The 14,523-nt window shown below is 38.2% G+C and overlaps 1 protein-coding gene across 1 annotated transcript in view; it reads right to left on the reverse strand.

Moving 5' to 3' along the window:
* bbs9 (Bardet-Biedl syndrome 9) overlaps positions 1 to 14,523 on the reverse strand; it is a 256,360-nt gene that overhangs the window by 56,536 nt on the left and 185,301 nt on the right. The window contains exon 22 of the mRNA XM_056476114.1: positions 13,309 to 13,430. Within this exon, the coding sequence (XP_056332089.1) occupies positions 13,309 to 13,430 (122 nt within the window). The remainder of the gene's footprint in view (positions 1 to 13,308; positions 13,431 to 14,523) is intronic.

Below are 14,523 nucleotides of genomic sequence, written 5' to 3' on the forward strand. Positions count from 1 at the left end.
GCGTATTGAAACGGTGTCACAGCGAATGTATGCCGAAATCAAAGCTAAAGCCGCTACAACAAAATTCTGGACAGGAATGTTTACTTTAAAATGAACCAATTGAAATGGAAACCAAGTATTCTCAGATTGTGTAATTCGTATGAAATATCCTGGCGATGGAGATGACAATCGAGTCAGTTCATCTCTTAAACCAATAAACAAAGAAAGTATCAGTTCATTTAAAACAAAATGTTAATGCAGTGTCCATATCGTATGGTATGTGGCATGCATTATGGGATATGTAGGGAATGAAACGCTCATTGTTTAGATTCAAATAGTTTATTATTAAATGTTCCATTTGGTGACAAAAGGCTGACTTATACTTCTGCGTCAAGCGCACGCGTATAGTCCGGTGCAGCCTACGGGCGGTCGCATAGCCCCGGCAGTGGCTGACGCAAAAATGTAACTAAACGTCACGACACATAGCGCAAGCTCTGTGATTGGTCGGCTTGATATCGTTGATGAGTGTGGGCGGTGCTGAGAGCAGCGAGCCAGATGGAGCGATTGTTTACAAGTGTGGAGTCCCTTGAAAGAGCTCCAGATGAAAACTGTTGTTTTGTGTTTACCTTATGATTAAATTTGTTGCACGTCTGCCAGTTCCTGCCTCTAAATTAGCGAGTTTTAGCTACTTGTACATTAAGGTAGCATTCAGAAAAAACAAAACACCCGCAAAGAAACTCAACACAGAGGCCCATAAAAACCTACTGCCAGCAAGCGTTTCGGAAGTGTTAATGCAGAGCAACACAAACAGCATGCAGAAGTATAAATGCACGGCTACACGTAAGGCATGCGACGTGGATCAGGCCAATCAGTCGATGGAGAAGTATAAATGGTTGAAATACTGTAGTAGTCAACCATAAAAAAAATCTTTAGTCAAGGGAAAATTATTAGTGTGGATATTTTTTTTTACGAATGTTATACAAGTGACGGATGAACTAGGCATGATCAAAGATGCCTGCTTTTGTGGTCGTGCTAAAATAGGAAAATATAGACTGCAGTTTAATCAAAGTATTTCTACCATCTGGCTATAAGTAAGATAATATTGTTGGAAGAATTAGTTTCCCTTGAAAAATATGGAAAAAAATCCTAAAATATCTTTTAATTTGTTGAATTAGTTTAATACTTCCATTATATATAACTATATATACATGTAGGACCGGGAGCCATTTCATATGCTCTTCTGGATGACCCGTAGGAGTCTGGGAGTGGACAGTTGATTTTTGGGAGATTCTCGTTTGAGAGTTTGCGGGAGATGAGGAATGTGTGAGTGTTTTTGCGGGCGGTTTCTTACTGAGCTCTCTGTCCGCAGTGATGGCAGCTCGCCCACCACTGGAACCACACCACTATCCTGCCAACAAACTCCAGAACACTTCGGCTTGTGTAATCTCCTTACGCTTTCCCCCTGCTGTGATGCTGCCATGCAGCTCATCTAATTAATTAATGCTATTAAACAGATCTGTCGACAGCTTTGCCATCAACACATATTTGTTTTGCATTTTCTTGTCTTCCTCATTTTTTTTTTTTCAAATGAGAGCTACCTGGAAATGTATCTAATTTCCATCCCTCAATATTTAGGATGGAACACATCCCAGTTTTCACAGCGTAATTGGAGGGAACTAACTGCATGTGTAAGCGCAGGCTGGTGTTTTTCGGGAAAAAAGAGAGAAAGGAGATATTTGTTTTAAGTACTTTAAGGAAAACTACCGACTATCTGATTAAAACTGGGGAATTAACATACGGCTTGAGTAAATTCATAACTCATAAGCACACATAATCAATTTCAGCCACTGGCAAAACTAACACAAACAGTAGACATCCTGAGGCGAGCGTCTCTGAATGTGCCGTGATGAGGAACATACGTTAGCCATTGATGCTCTGATAGCCCAAGCAGTGCGGTTTACAGCCCACTGCACAGCTGGGATCTGGAAAACGTATATTTTACTGTTCATTGCTTCCCTTTAACAAACTTAAAGGTATCTTGTTAAAAAAAAAAAACGACACAAAAGCCACTTTTGTTCAAGGCCAAATCACAACCTCATCTGAAGCGTAGCACCGGGTGAGCTTATTTTACTGCAGTAAAACCACACTGCCGCGCTAGTAACTGCAAACACAGAATGAATAAGCATGTGGGGGTGTAGTTTTGCACTTTGCACCATTTGGTAAATCGATTCATTAAAAAATTCCACAACAATTCCAAACATTTCAATAGAAACTCATGCAGAGTTGTGTGCAAATATAGTTTTCATATTAGGGTTGATCAAGCAAAATCCGAGCACTAAGCAACAGAAAGCTGATTGTTCTAATGTAATTTCATTTTGCTAATGGGGGTGGGCAGCACGGTGGTGCAGTGGGTAGCACAAACGCCTCAGAGCAAGAAGGTCGCTGAGCTCGGAGATAATTGAGTCCAGGGCTCCCGCCTGGTCAGTTAGCATGTAGATCGAATAGGTTTCAAGAGCTTCCCCTGATAAAGGAGGAAAAGGAGGAGATGGGGTGGAAGAGGGGATTCTTCCAAAACGAAGATAAAATCGGTCAAAGATTAAATCGTTCATTATAGCTGATTTCAGATGAGGGACCAGCCGTGATCATTCATTCATTCATTTTCTTGTCAGCTTAGTCCCTTTATTAATCTGAGGTCACCGCAGCGGAATGAACCGCCAACTCATCCAGCATTTGTTTCACGCAGCGGATGCCCTTCCAGCCACAACCCATCTCTGGGAAACATCCACACACACTCATTCACACACATACACTACGGACAATTTTAGCCTACCCAATTCACCTGTACCTGTAGTCTTTGGACTGTGGGGGAAACCGGTGCACCCGGAGGAAACCCACGCGAACGCAGGGAGAACATGCAAACTCCACACAGAAACGCCAACTGACCCAGCCCAGGCTCGAATCAGCGACCTTCTTGCTGTGGGGTGACAGCACTACCTACTGCGCCACTGCGTTGCCCCAGCCGTGATCAATCATATCAAAACTAGTTTATAAAACTTCACTTAATTTTTTTTGTAAAACTATCCTGCTATTTCTGTAAAAGTTTAATAAACAGATAAAAGAAAGCGGATTGTTTTGAGAGTGGCTTCTGTGTGATCTAATATTGCTACATGATTGCAAAAAAAAAAATGTATTCTTTCGAATAAACCCCATGGGATGCAACATCTTGTTTTCAAGGGGTGCTTCAATTAACAAATTCTTTTTTTGATTGGTAATGCAACCATACTAAATGTCAAATGTGTCATTTTCAGAGGGGTCTACTTCAAATTCTGACAAGTAAGTAAGTAATGTGTATTTGTATAGTGTATTTATTGTGTATGGCCATACAGCCAAAGCGCTTCGCAGTCATGAGGGGGGGGGGTCTCTTCACACTACCACCAGTGTGCAGAATCCACTTGGCAGCCACAGGACAACGGCGCCAGTGCGCTCACCACACACCTGCTATTGGAGGAGTGGAGAGACAGTGATACAGCCAATTCGGTGAATGGGGATGGTTAGGAGGCCATGATGGGAAAGGGCCGATGGTGGGAATTTGGCCAAGACACCGGGACACCCCTACTCTTTACGTGCTATGGGATTTTTAATGACCACAGAGAGTCAGGACCTCGGTTTAACATCTCATCCGAAAGAAGGTGCTCACTGACAGTATAGTGTTCCCTTCACTTTACTGGCGCATTAGGACTCACACAAACCGCAGGTTGAGCGCCCCCTGGTGGCCTCACTAACACCACTTCCAACAGCAACCTAGTTTTTCCATGTGGTCTCTGATCCAGGTACTGACCAGGATCAGCCTTGCTTAGCTTCAGTGAGTAACCGGTCTTGGGTTGCAGGGTGATATGGCAAAAATTGATTGAAAAATTTAGAATGAATCAAGCCAAATTCAAAGGATCCATTGAACGCTTTCTCTGTGGTTCTTTAGAAAAACATGCGGCATCTGTGACTTCAGTTGTTTGGCAAACGTAAAAAAACAACGACTGACATTCCAGTGGAAATAACAGATATCTTGTTAATCCTTGTGTGCTGTTGGGGATGTTTTTGAGGATAAATTTGGCCACAACTTTCAGCAAATAGAATCACTTTTTTGACTCGTGTTCTGGGAAAATGCTTTGGAATTTTTCGAAAACTCAACAATTCATTCATTTTCGGCTTAGTCCTTTTATTAATCTGGGGTTGCCACAGTGGTATGAACCGCCAACTTATCCAGCATATGTTTTACGCAGCGGATGCCCTTCCAGCTGCAACCCATCACTGGGAAACATCCATCCACACTCACACACACATACATTACAGACAATTTAGTTACCCAATTCACCTGTACCGCATGTCTTTGGGCTTTGGAGAAACCGAAGCACCCGGAGGAAATCCACACCAACACAAGGAGAACATGCAAACTCCACATAGAAATGCCATCTGACCTAGCCGAGTTTTATCATTTGCAATAATCATGCCAAGAGTCCCTTTCCATGAACATTGTAAGCGATGTCACACCCGACCATCACAAATGTGTTGATGCACTGTATTCTTCATACATTCCAGATCCCAGTGCAAACCTTAAATGCCCTGAGTGAAATCATCGAACCAAGATGGCACACAAGCAAGAAATGTAGACTAAAATAGTTTTAGATTTAAAACAGACTATTTCACCCAACGTTTGTGTGCTGTATTAGTCATGCCTGTCATTAGCTCCGCAACAGTTTATTTGAAATGCTCGCTCATTTCCTGTGAGCTTCTCATGATTTGTCTGAAGTATGTTGGACAGACTGGTCCTGTTGCTCTGAGAAAATAAACATAATGAGAAATTAACGAGGCCTCTTTAATGGGAACTCATACATGGGCATCGCTTTCCCTCTCATCTCTGCTATCTACAGGTTTCAGCTCAATCTGATAGAACACCAGCATTATAATGGAAACCACATGACGACACGTTAAATAAAAGAGCCAATCAAGCCTTAATCATTACAAACATCAGCATTTAAAGGCCAATTAGTACTGGATCTTATCATAAGCTATAAGTTATCTTAGTGTCTACTTTTAAGTCAACTCCTCGTTTACGTACTCTGAACAACTCAGCATGGTTACACCTATCAGACCGCTGTTGCTGAAATCTCGACAACCTCTGCTGGTGGTCCATCACTCTTGCGGATTATGGAAGGAAAAGAACAGCTCTCTCAACTAAACCACAGACTTTACTCAAGAATTTAGCTCAAATCATACATCTGAGGAGGTAAATCAAGGTATTTAAGGGTGATTCTTTTGTTTGCGCCCAAGTCTGAGCTGCTGTTACATGTAGCAGAGTTCACATGAACCGTACTTCAGACCCCTCACCCCCAAAACCCGAGTTCAGAAGACAACGTTCACACTATTCAAACAAACCAAACTCTGTTATCAAATGAACTCGGGTGCACAGCAAAAGTGAAAAGCCCCCTAAGATTAATGGGAAATTACTGACAGTTATATTAGAACAGGACTGTTCCTGTCCAGTAGAATCAATTCAGTGAATAAAACAATTGCCAGAGGCTATGAATTAACTCAGCAGGGAGTTCCATCACTGGGGTTGTTAATGTTTACCAGCTCCTTCAGCCAGACTGACGATTACTGGCATGAAGTCAATTTAGTTTTGCACTTTGGCCAAGAACTATATACAGTTGAAGTCAGAATTATTAGCCCCCCTTTTATTTTTTTTTTCTCTTTTAAATATTTCCCAAATGATGTTTAACAGAGCAAGGAAATTTTCACAGTATGTCTGATAATATTTTTTCTTCTTGAGAAAGTCTTATTTGTTTTATTTCAGCTAGAATAGAAGCAGCTAATAATTCTGTATATATAACAGTATATAACTGTATATGTACAGTTGAAGTCAGAATTATTAGCCCTGCTGAATTATTAGCCTCCCTTTAAATTGTTTCCTCCAATTTCTGTTTAACGGAACAAAATATGATTTTTCAACACATTTCTAAACATAACAGTTTTAAAAATTAATTTCTAATAGCTGATTTCTTTCAAGGGGGGTCACGGTGGCGCAGTGGGTAGCACAATCGCCTCACAGTAAGTAGGTCGCTGAGTCGAGCCTCGGCTGGGTTAGCTGGCATTTCTGTGTGGAGTTTGCATGTTCTCCCCATGTTCGCGTGGGTTTCCTCCGGGTGCTCCAGTTTACCCCACAAGTCCAAAGACATGTGGTATAAGTGAATTGGGTAAGCTAAATTGTCCGTAGTGTATGTGTGTGAATGAGTGTGTATGGATGTTTCCCAGTGATGGGTTGCAGCTGAAAGGGTATCCTCTGCGTAAAACATATGCTGAATATATTGGTGGTACATTCCGCTGTGGCGACCCCAGATTAATAAAGAAACTAAGCCGAAAAGAAAATGAATGAATGATTTATTTTATTTTTGCCATGTTGACAGTACATAATATTTTACTAGATATTTACTAGACACTAGTATTCAGCTTAAAGTGACATTTAAAGGCTTACCTTGGTTAATTAAGCTAAGGTAATTAGGCAAGTCACTAGCTATGTTTCCATCCAAAGATGCAAATAAAATTTAAGCACAAAACGGGAACATCGCATAAAAGACGTGTAAATAAAGCAGTGTTTCCATCCAATGAGTCAAAGAGAACAAAATCATCACTTCCTGATTAACCGGCGCCAAAAATCAAAATAATAAATGGAATTTGGAGTAGGAGGAACTGCATGAATCTTTTCTTTATTGAGCAAATATCTTGCACCTCAGAAGACAAATGCCGACACGCAGTGAACGCGTTGTGGCATCTGAAGGTGTGAGAAGCGAAGCACAAATGCTCTTAACAATTCTGGAGGTAATTAATAATATGTTAACACTAAGGGCCCTATCATACACCCGACGCAATAAGGCACAAGCATGTATGGTGTGATTTGTTGCAATTTTCGGACCAGCGTAACTCAAATTTTTTATGTTTCGTGCCACGTTGTTTAAATAGCAAATCCATTTGTGCCACATTGTGGGAAGTGTGTCAAGGCACATTGTTGGCGTGTTGCTGTTTTGAGAAACTGAAATAGACCGCGCCATTGACCAACTAAAAGTTGCTCTAAAGTTCAGCGCAGGCCTCTGCAGGTAAAAACACTTACACATTGCTTAATACACACAGGATACACAGCAATACACAAATATCTTTACATATGACAAAAAAAATTAAAGGATTGAAATGTTAAAAAAATTATTATTTTCTACATAAATATAAAAAACACTGCCTCCATGCTTCCATCTCGGGGGGCTTTTTCAGTTTATTCATGACAATTTACATTTGTATTATGTTACATTTGTATAATTTTTCATATGCATACTTCTATTTGTTTTAATAAAAACAAGTTCAAATTTGTCCACCTGTCGGGTTTTGGTGACGTCTGCATCACCATATGAGGCAAAAAAAATAGGATGTGTGTTTGGATATAACTCCACACCATTATTATTGTTCATTTATTCATTTGCTGGAAATTAGAACTGAATTTAGAAATAGTTTTGAAAAAAATCTTCGTGCTTAACGAAATTAAATATGTAGGCTAATGGATGGTCTTCAGTGAAGTGCGTACAACACCATTACCTTACTCCACGAAAGTAAAGGAGTAAAATAAAGATTAAAAGTAAAGAGGCTGAATGGAGGAGGCTCGTTCTTTATCCTCACGTAGATAGTCTGTTTAAATGTTTTCTCGCTAGTGAAGTCTTCAGTTTTTTCACTTACAAAGTCTGCCATGTAAATAGCAAATGCATCATGGCACAACGCAACTGACGCTTAAAGGGAATGGGAGATGAGACTCTGATTGGTTTAATGTACGTTATGCTCAAAACACACCCATAACTCATTAAGAGAATAAGCACAACCCTGTTAGACCATGTGCCGTGGCACAAACCATATTTCTCCGTCCTTAAAATAGCAAATATGGATTCGGACATGCGCTTTAGACTTTGCGCCTAGATCGTTAAAATAGAGCTCTTATACTAAAATGGTTACAGCATTCTAGAATAACCAAAACAACATTTCAGATGCTTTACAATGTGCTCACCCAGCTGGTTTGTCCAATCACACACACTTTTTTTCTCTCTCAAGGTTTTCACCCTTTAATGGACAGGACAATATAGATTATTGACAGGAAAGTGTGGGGAGTAGAGAGAGGGGAAGGATCGGCATAGGACCACGAGGCGAGAATCGAACTCGGGTCGCCGTGAGCACCGGAGTGCATGTGCATGATGTCATTTTTGTCATCACATGATCCCTTATAGCACAATCACATGACTTTTTTAATGCGCATACTGGAATTTGTTTGGTAAACGTGTTTCCATTGTAGTTTATGCACATTTTTTCTTATTGGATGAAAAGTTTATCCTACTCTGTTATGCACACATGTTTTTTATGCACATTTTCATAATGTACGCGCATCTTGCCGTTTCCATAAACCGATTTTTTTATGTGCACATCCAAAATGCGCATAAAAATAGGTGGAAGGAAACATCGCTACTATATACTGCTCTGTTAAACCTCATTTGGGAAATATTTGAAAAAGAAAAAAATTCACATGAGAGCTAATAATTACAGACTGTATGTATGTGTTATTTGAATGTGTTTTAATGAAATAAAAATACAATTACTTAACAATAGTTTATGTTTCAGTAACATTTAGAGTCTTAAATTTATAACAGGCTCTTTGAAGGCTAGTGAAACTTTAGTTTGACAGCCCTGGTGTTGTTGTTGGTGATCTGATGCGCAATACATTAAGGAGGAGGTGTGAACTTTGTATTTGTGGTAAAAGAGATGAAAGACAGATGAAAGAGTGGCCTCTGTTTCAATTAACATCAGAGACAATGTTTGAATCCGATTTCCTTCCTCACTGTCCCCGTTTAATAACTTCCTCAGTCTGATTCCTTGCATGTTGTTAAAAGTAATCGTACAAGTTTAATAAGTTGTTAATGACAGAAGTGAGCTGCTGACTGAAGTACACGTCTGAGCAGATCCTCCTCTTCAAAGACAAAACACAACAAGCAGCGACCAACGAGCTTTCAGGGATTCTCACACATTTGAATCTGTCATGGAAATCTAGACATGCTGAATATCTGGGAAATAGAAAACTGTAACTGATGTAACTACAATTAACAACTGAGGAATTCAAGATTTTTGCAAACTTCTACAACATTTTCTGATTTAAATTAAGCTCTAAAAATCTGTTTTATCTGTGAATCATTTCTTTTTTTAACAACTCTCGAAGACAATATAGTCACTGGCCACTTTAATAGGAACATCAGCTTGTTAACACAAATTAATTTCAGCAGGTAAACATGGTGCAACTGAATTTCTTGCTGAGCAATGGAATTTCAGTGGCTTTCAATGTGCACTGTAAACATTTAGCTGAATCAAATGAACTTTTCTAGTCATCTCAACTCAAACTAGCAAAAAATATCAAGTTAAACTTTGTATAACTTAAAAAAATGAGTTGAAACCTGAAATTAAACCAACATAAAAATATTTGTAGTCTTGACTTTCTGTCATTACATTTTTCACAGTGTGGTACATTTGTTGGTGTGAGACGGGCAGGTGAAATCCTTTCAGAAACTGCTAATCTACTGGGTTTTCACACACAACCATCACTAATGTATATGGAGCAAATTCATTATTAAAAGTGGCAGGGCTACAATCGGACTGCTTTCGCCGAAATCTGTTTGACCAGGCTGTGGATTAAAGCTAATAACATTGTAAATAATGTTCACTTTCTAACACGGACCGAGTTAGGGCTCCTCCTTCAGGGGTATCCAGAGGCATTTCCAGGCCAGCCGAGAGACACAGTCCATCCAGCATGCCTAGAAAACCTGCCTATGTAGGCGTCCAGGAGGCATTCAAAACAGATGCCCAAAACCACCTCAGCTGGCTTCTCTCAATGTGGAGGAGCAGCGGCTCTACTCCAAGCTCCTCTGGGTGACAGAGCTCCTCACCCTATCTATAAGGGTGTGCCCTGCCACCCTGCGAAGAAAACTCATTTCGGCCACTTGTATTCGAGATCTTGTCCTTTCCGTCATGACCCAAAGCTCATGACCATAGATGAGAGTAGGAACGTAGTATGACCGATTGACCATTCATTTGAAATTAAACAAAACTTGCAATTCATACCCCAGTATACTGTATGTAGCGCCATGTAAGTTCTTACTATATAAAACTTTCAGCTGATATTTATGTTAAAAATGTCAGAGTACTTTTCAAAAACGTCGACCTTTTTAAACGGTCACGTTTAACTAACTTTAATAAAAAATGTTGAATTCAATACTGGTAATATTAATATTAATAAATTGTATTCATATTAATACATATAAATGAAATGTGCATTATTTGTCAGTGTTAAAAGTAACCCTTTATTTTGATGGTTCATTTGAGTACTAGTAGAGTGTCTGCTTAATATCTGTTGATACTGCTACTAAACAGACAATTAATTGACTATAAGAAACTTTGCAAGTACAAGTCAACTTACACTAATCCCAACCCCAACCTAACAGTCTACTTATAGTCTAATGAGAATTAGTTGGCATATAGATGCAGTGTAACAAACGGACCATCAAAATAAAGTGTGACCAAAGAGTTAATTTTAAGATTCCTAATTTAAGAATTTCTCAGTTTTTCATTCTGTTTTGGAGAATTGCATACAATTGTTGAAGTAAAACCATAAATAAATTGTATTTCAAATTAAAATCAAGCACTTTCAAGGACCTGTGTTTGTTTTTAAGTACTTTCCAGCCCTTGAATCACATCTGAAATGCAAGTACTTTGAAGAAGCATGGGAACCCTGTATTGATTTGGACTCATTTCTGCTGTATGTGTTTATTTTTAATCACAATTCACTGCCATTATATAATCACCACAGATTTAGCTAAAAATGACCTGTGGGTGAGTAAATGAACATGAAAATAAAATTTTGGGGTGAACTATCCCTTTAAAGTGCTTTTCAGTCAAGAAATCCTTTCGCATTAAAAACCCTTAATGGACTTAAAAATTCCAGAGCAGCACATCATGTACTTAAACAGTTTAAAGCAATTACACAAAACTAGTCAATAATTACTACCCATTTCACACGCTCCGATATTAGTGGAGTTTTTAAACTTACCTTAGTGGTCATGTAGCCTACTTTTCCCTTTTTTGTTTTACCTTAAGTACTGTAAACTGGATTTCCGATTTAGTAATCGTGAGCATAATGGTAGATTGTTTTCCATTGTATTCATGAACGTAATTTAGTTCATTAAGAGTGTGTGAATGTATTGCACAACTGAAAGCATGCGCCGAGACTTGCTAAAACGTGGTCATATGAACACAACAACACATGCACAACAGTTTGTCCACTCATACAGTTGAAGTCAAAATGATTAGACCTCCTGTGATTTTTTTTTTCTTTTTCAAATACTTCCCAAATGTTGTTTAACAGAGCAAGGAAATTTTCACAGTATTTCCTAAAAAATGTTTTCTTCTGAAGAAAGTTTTGTTTTATTTCGGCTAGAATAAAAGCAGTTTTATACTTTTTGTAAAACCATTTTAAGGTCAATGTTATTAGCCCCATTGAGCAATATGTTTTTCCTATTTTCTACAGAACAAACCAATGTTATTCATTACCCTAACTTGCCTAATTAACCTAACTTAAAGCCTTTAAATGTCACTTTAAGCTGAATACAAGGGCTGCAACTAACGATTATTTTAATAATCAATTAATCTGTCGATTATTTTCCAATTAATTGATGAATCGGATAAAAAAGCCTTTAATTCCAACCCTTTATTAAAAAAAGCTCATCCCTGAGCTGCTATAATAATAATAATAATAATAATAATAATAATAATAATAATAAAAAATAATAATAATAATAATAAGTATAATAAGTAGTTTTGTCCTGTTTTCAATCCAAACATCTAAACATTTTTAAATCAAGATACATACTAGACACATAAAATAGCATTAGAAATTATGTCTTGTTTTCTGAAAAAAAAACTCCCCAAAATTAAGTGATTGTTTGCTTAAAACAAGCTAAATTATTTGCCAATGGGGTAAGAAAAATAATCTTAATGAGATCTAATCTCAAACAGAAGTTAATCGTCACTTAATTTCTCATGACATTTTTTTTGGTCTAGCAGTCTTGATTTAAGATTTTTTTTTACATATTTGGACTGGAAATGAGACAAAATTATTAAAAAAGAAAAGTTTTTTTGCAGTGCAGCTAGACATGACAATTATTTTAGAACATTCACCTTTAATGTTTCCATGACGACGCGTCATGTTTGTCACATCACACACCACAGCCACAATAGCGCTGTGCATTCATAGAAGTGGAACAGCACGTAAATTCATCAGTTATTCCCCAAATACATGCAAGGAAGTGGCTGGTGAACTTAGAGAATAATAGATTCAACTTTATAGTTACTTTCACTATGTGTAACTGATATGAATAAATCACATCGGCAAATAATATTTGAATGGATTGTTCGACTTCGTTGTGTGTTTTACAAACTCTGAATGTATTGTTTTACTGGTACTTGTGTGTATTTACATGTCTAAAACATAAAATAAGCATTAGGCGGTTAAAACGCTGCATAATTGTGATAATATGACAAGTCTTTCAGCGCCAGCCAATGCACCAAAGCTCAGTTTGAATTTTTCAGTTGCCGCTCTAAGGGTTAACGAGCTAACGCTAACTTGTCATGCTTGTCAAGCTGGATAAAGAGTAAAAACACCAGCACCAGGGACTTTACGCTCCTCACTTCAAAACGGAACAGAGTAGGATTCTGTAGTGATTTACCCTACTTTTGAACTCTCTTTCTCCTCATCCCTGTCTATGAGGCGCCGAACTGTATCAGTGTGTGAGAGAGACCGTGTTCACTCCGCTCCGCGCTGAACTAAGTGTTTCTTTTAATAATCAAACATCCCTGTGTCGCATGACACAATGAATCAATAACCAACTCTTTTAGTAAACGATTTTTATCGATTAAATCGATTTGTTGTTGCAGCCCTACTGTATACTATCTTGAAAAATATCTAGTGAAATATTATTTACCGTCATCACGACAAAGATAAAAGAAATCAGTTATTAGAAATGATTTATTAACACTATTTATGTTTAGAAATGTGTTGAAAAAATCTTCTGTCCGTTAAACAGAAATGGGGGGAAAAAATAAACAGGGGGGCTAATAATTCAGGAGGACTTAACATTTCCTAGTTCCAACCTTGTTAATTGAGCATTGGAGTGAGACTTTCTGAGGTGTTAGCACGGTTGTTTGTCTTACCTGATTTGCTCTTGACTCTCTTGGATGACTGTTTCTTCTTAATATACTTTGCGGCGTCCTGTTGCAGGAGGTGCTTCCCTCATCCTGCTCAATTATTGGCTCAGGGATGGTCTCACAAGCAGCTGCAGAACAACATACAAACACTCAGCATTAATACGAATATTGTAGTTGTTATAAATCAGTGTTCAGCTGAATTAATAATCAATTGAACCAATGAAGATAACTAACTTAGTTATGCGCCTATGCGGGTCCAAAACGCGTTCACATTGCTTAATACTCACAGGATGTACAGCAATACACAAATATCTTTATATATATATAAAAAAAAGATAAAAATGTTGCAAAATGATTATTTTCAACAGAAATATAAAAAAAAACACTACCTCCTCCCATGCTTCTTCACATCAGGGGCTTTGGAATCCGGCTCTTGTTTATTTATGACAATTTGCATTTGCATAATGTTATTATTATTAGAGAAAGTAAAGAGGCCGAATGGAGGAGGAACGTTCTTATCCTCATGCTGCAGATGGTCTGATTGGTTTAATATACGTTATGCTGAAAACACACTCATAACGGATTAAGAGAATAAGCACAACCCTGTTAGACCATGCGCCGCGGTGCAAGCGTATTTTCCATCCTTAAATTAGCATGTGTATTCAGACACTCCCTTACTGCTTTTGCGCCATGCACTTAGACTTTGCGCCTAGATCATTAAAATAGAGCCCTAATGTTATTTTTAACATTAACAAGTTAGTGTTATTTATAGACCCGAGCGAAATTGAGAAGCAATGAATGAAATAATTTGTTAACGCAACTCAATTTTTCATTTCAGTTGGAAGTACAATCAAAATCTCAGCTAACTCTGGTTCACGCTGACCTACTATTGGTGTTTTCTTAAAGGTGCAGTAGGTGGATTGTCTTCTGAAACATTGTTTGTTGAGCTAGTTGAAAGTCTCTTCGCAGTCCAATAGCAATGATTAAAGTAAATGATGTAAATGTGTTTCTATGTATTTTTATATTCTGTGTAAGGTAAAAGACTAAAAAATGTGCATCCAATAAATAGTGTAGGGCCGACATTTCCCTAATTCTAATAAGCAGCTCAAACTGTCTGCGTCTGCGGATTGAAAGTACCGTGCACCCGTTCACGCAGATCTGCTGTTTGTGTGTACACGTGCTTCACGTTTATTGCACGAGGAGAGAGAGAGAGAGGGAGAG

The sequence above is a fragment of the Danio aesculapii genome, chromosome 16 (assembly GCF_903798145.1).
Source record: "Danio aesculapii chromosome 16, fDanAes4.1, whole genome shotgun sequence".
Classification (NCBI taxonomy): Eukaryota; Metazoa; Chordata; class Actinopteri; order Cypriniformes; family Danionidae; genus Danio; species Danio aesculapii.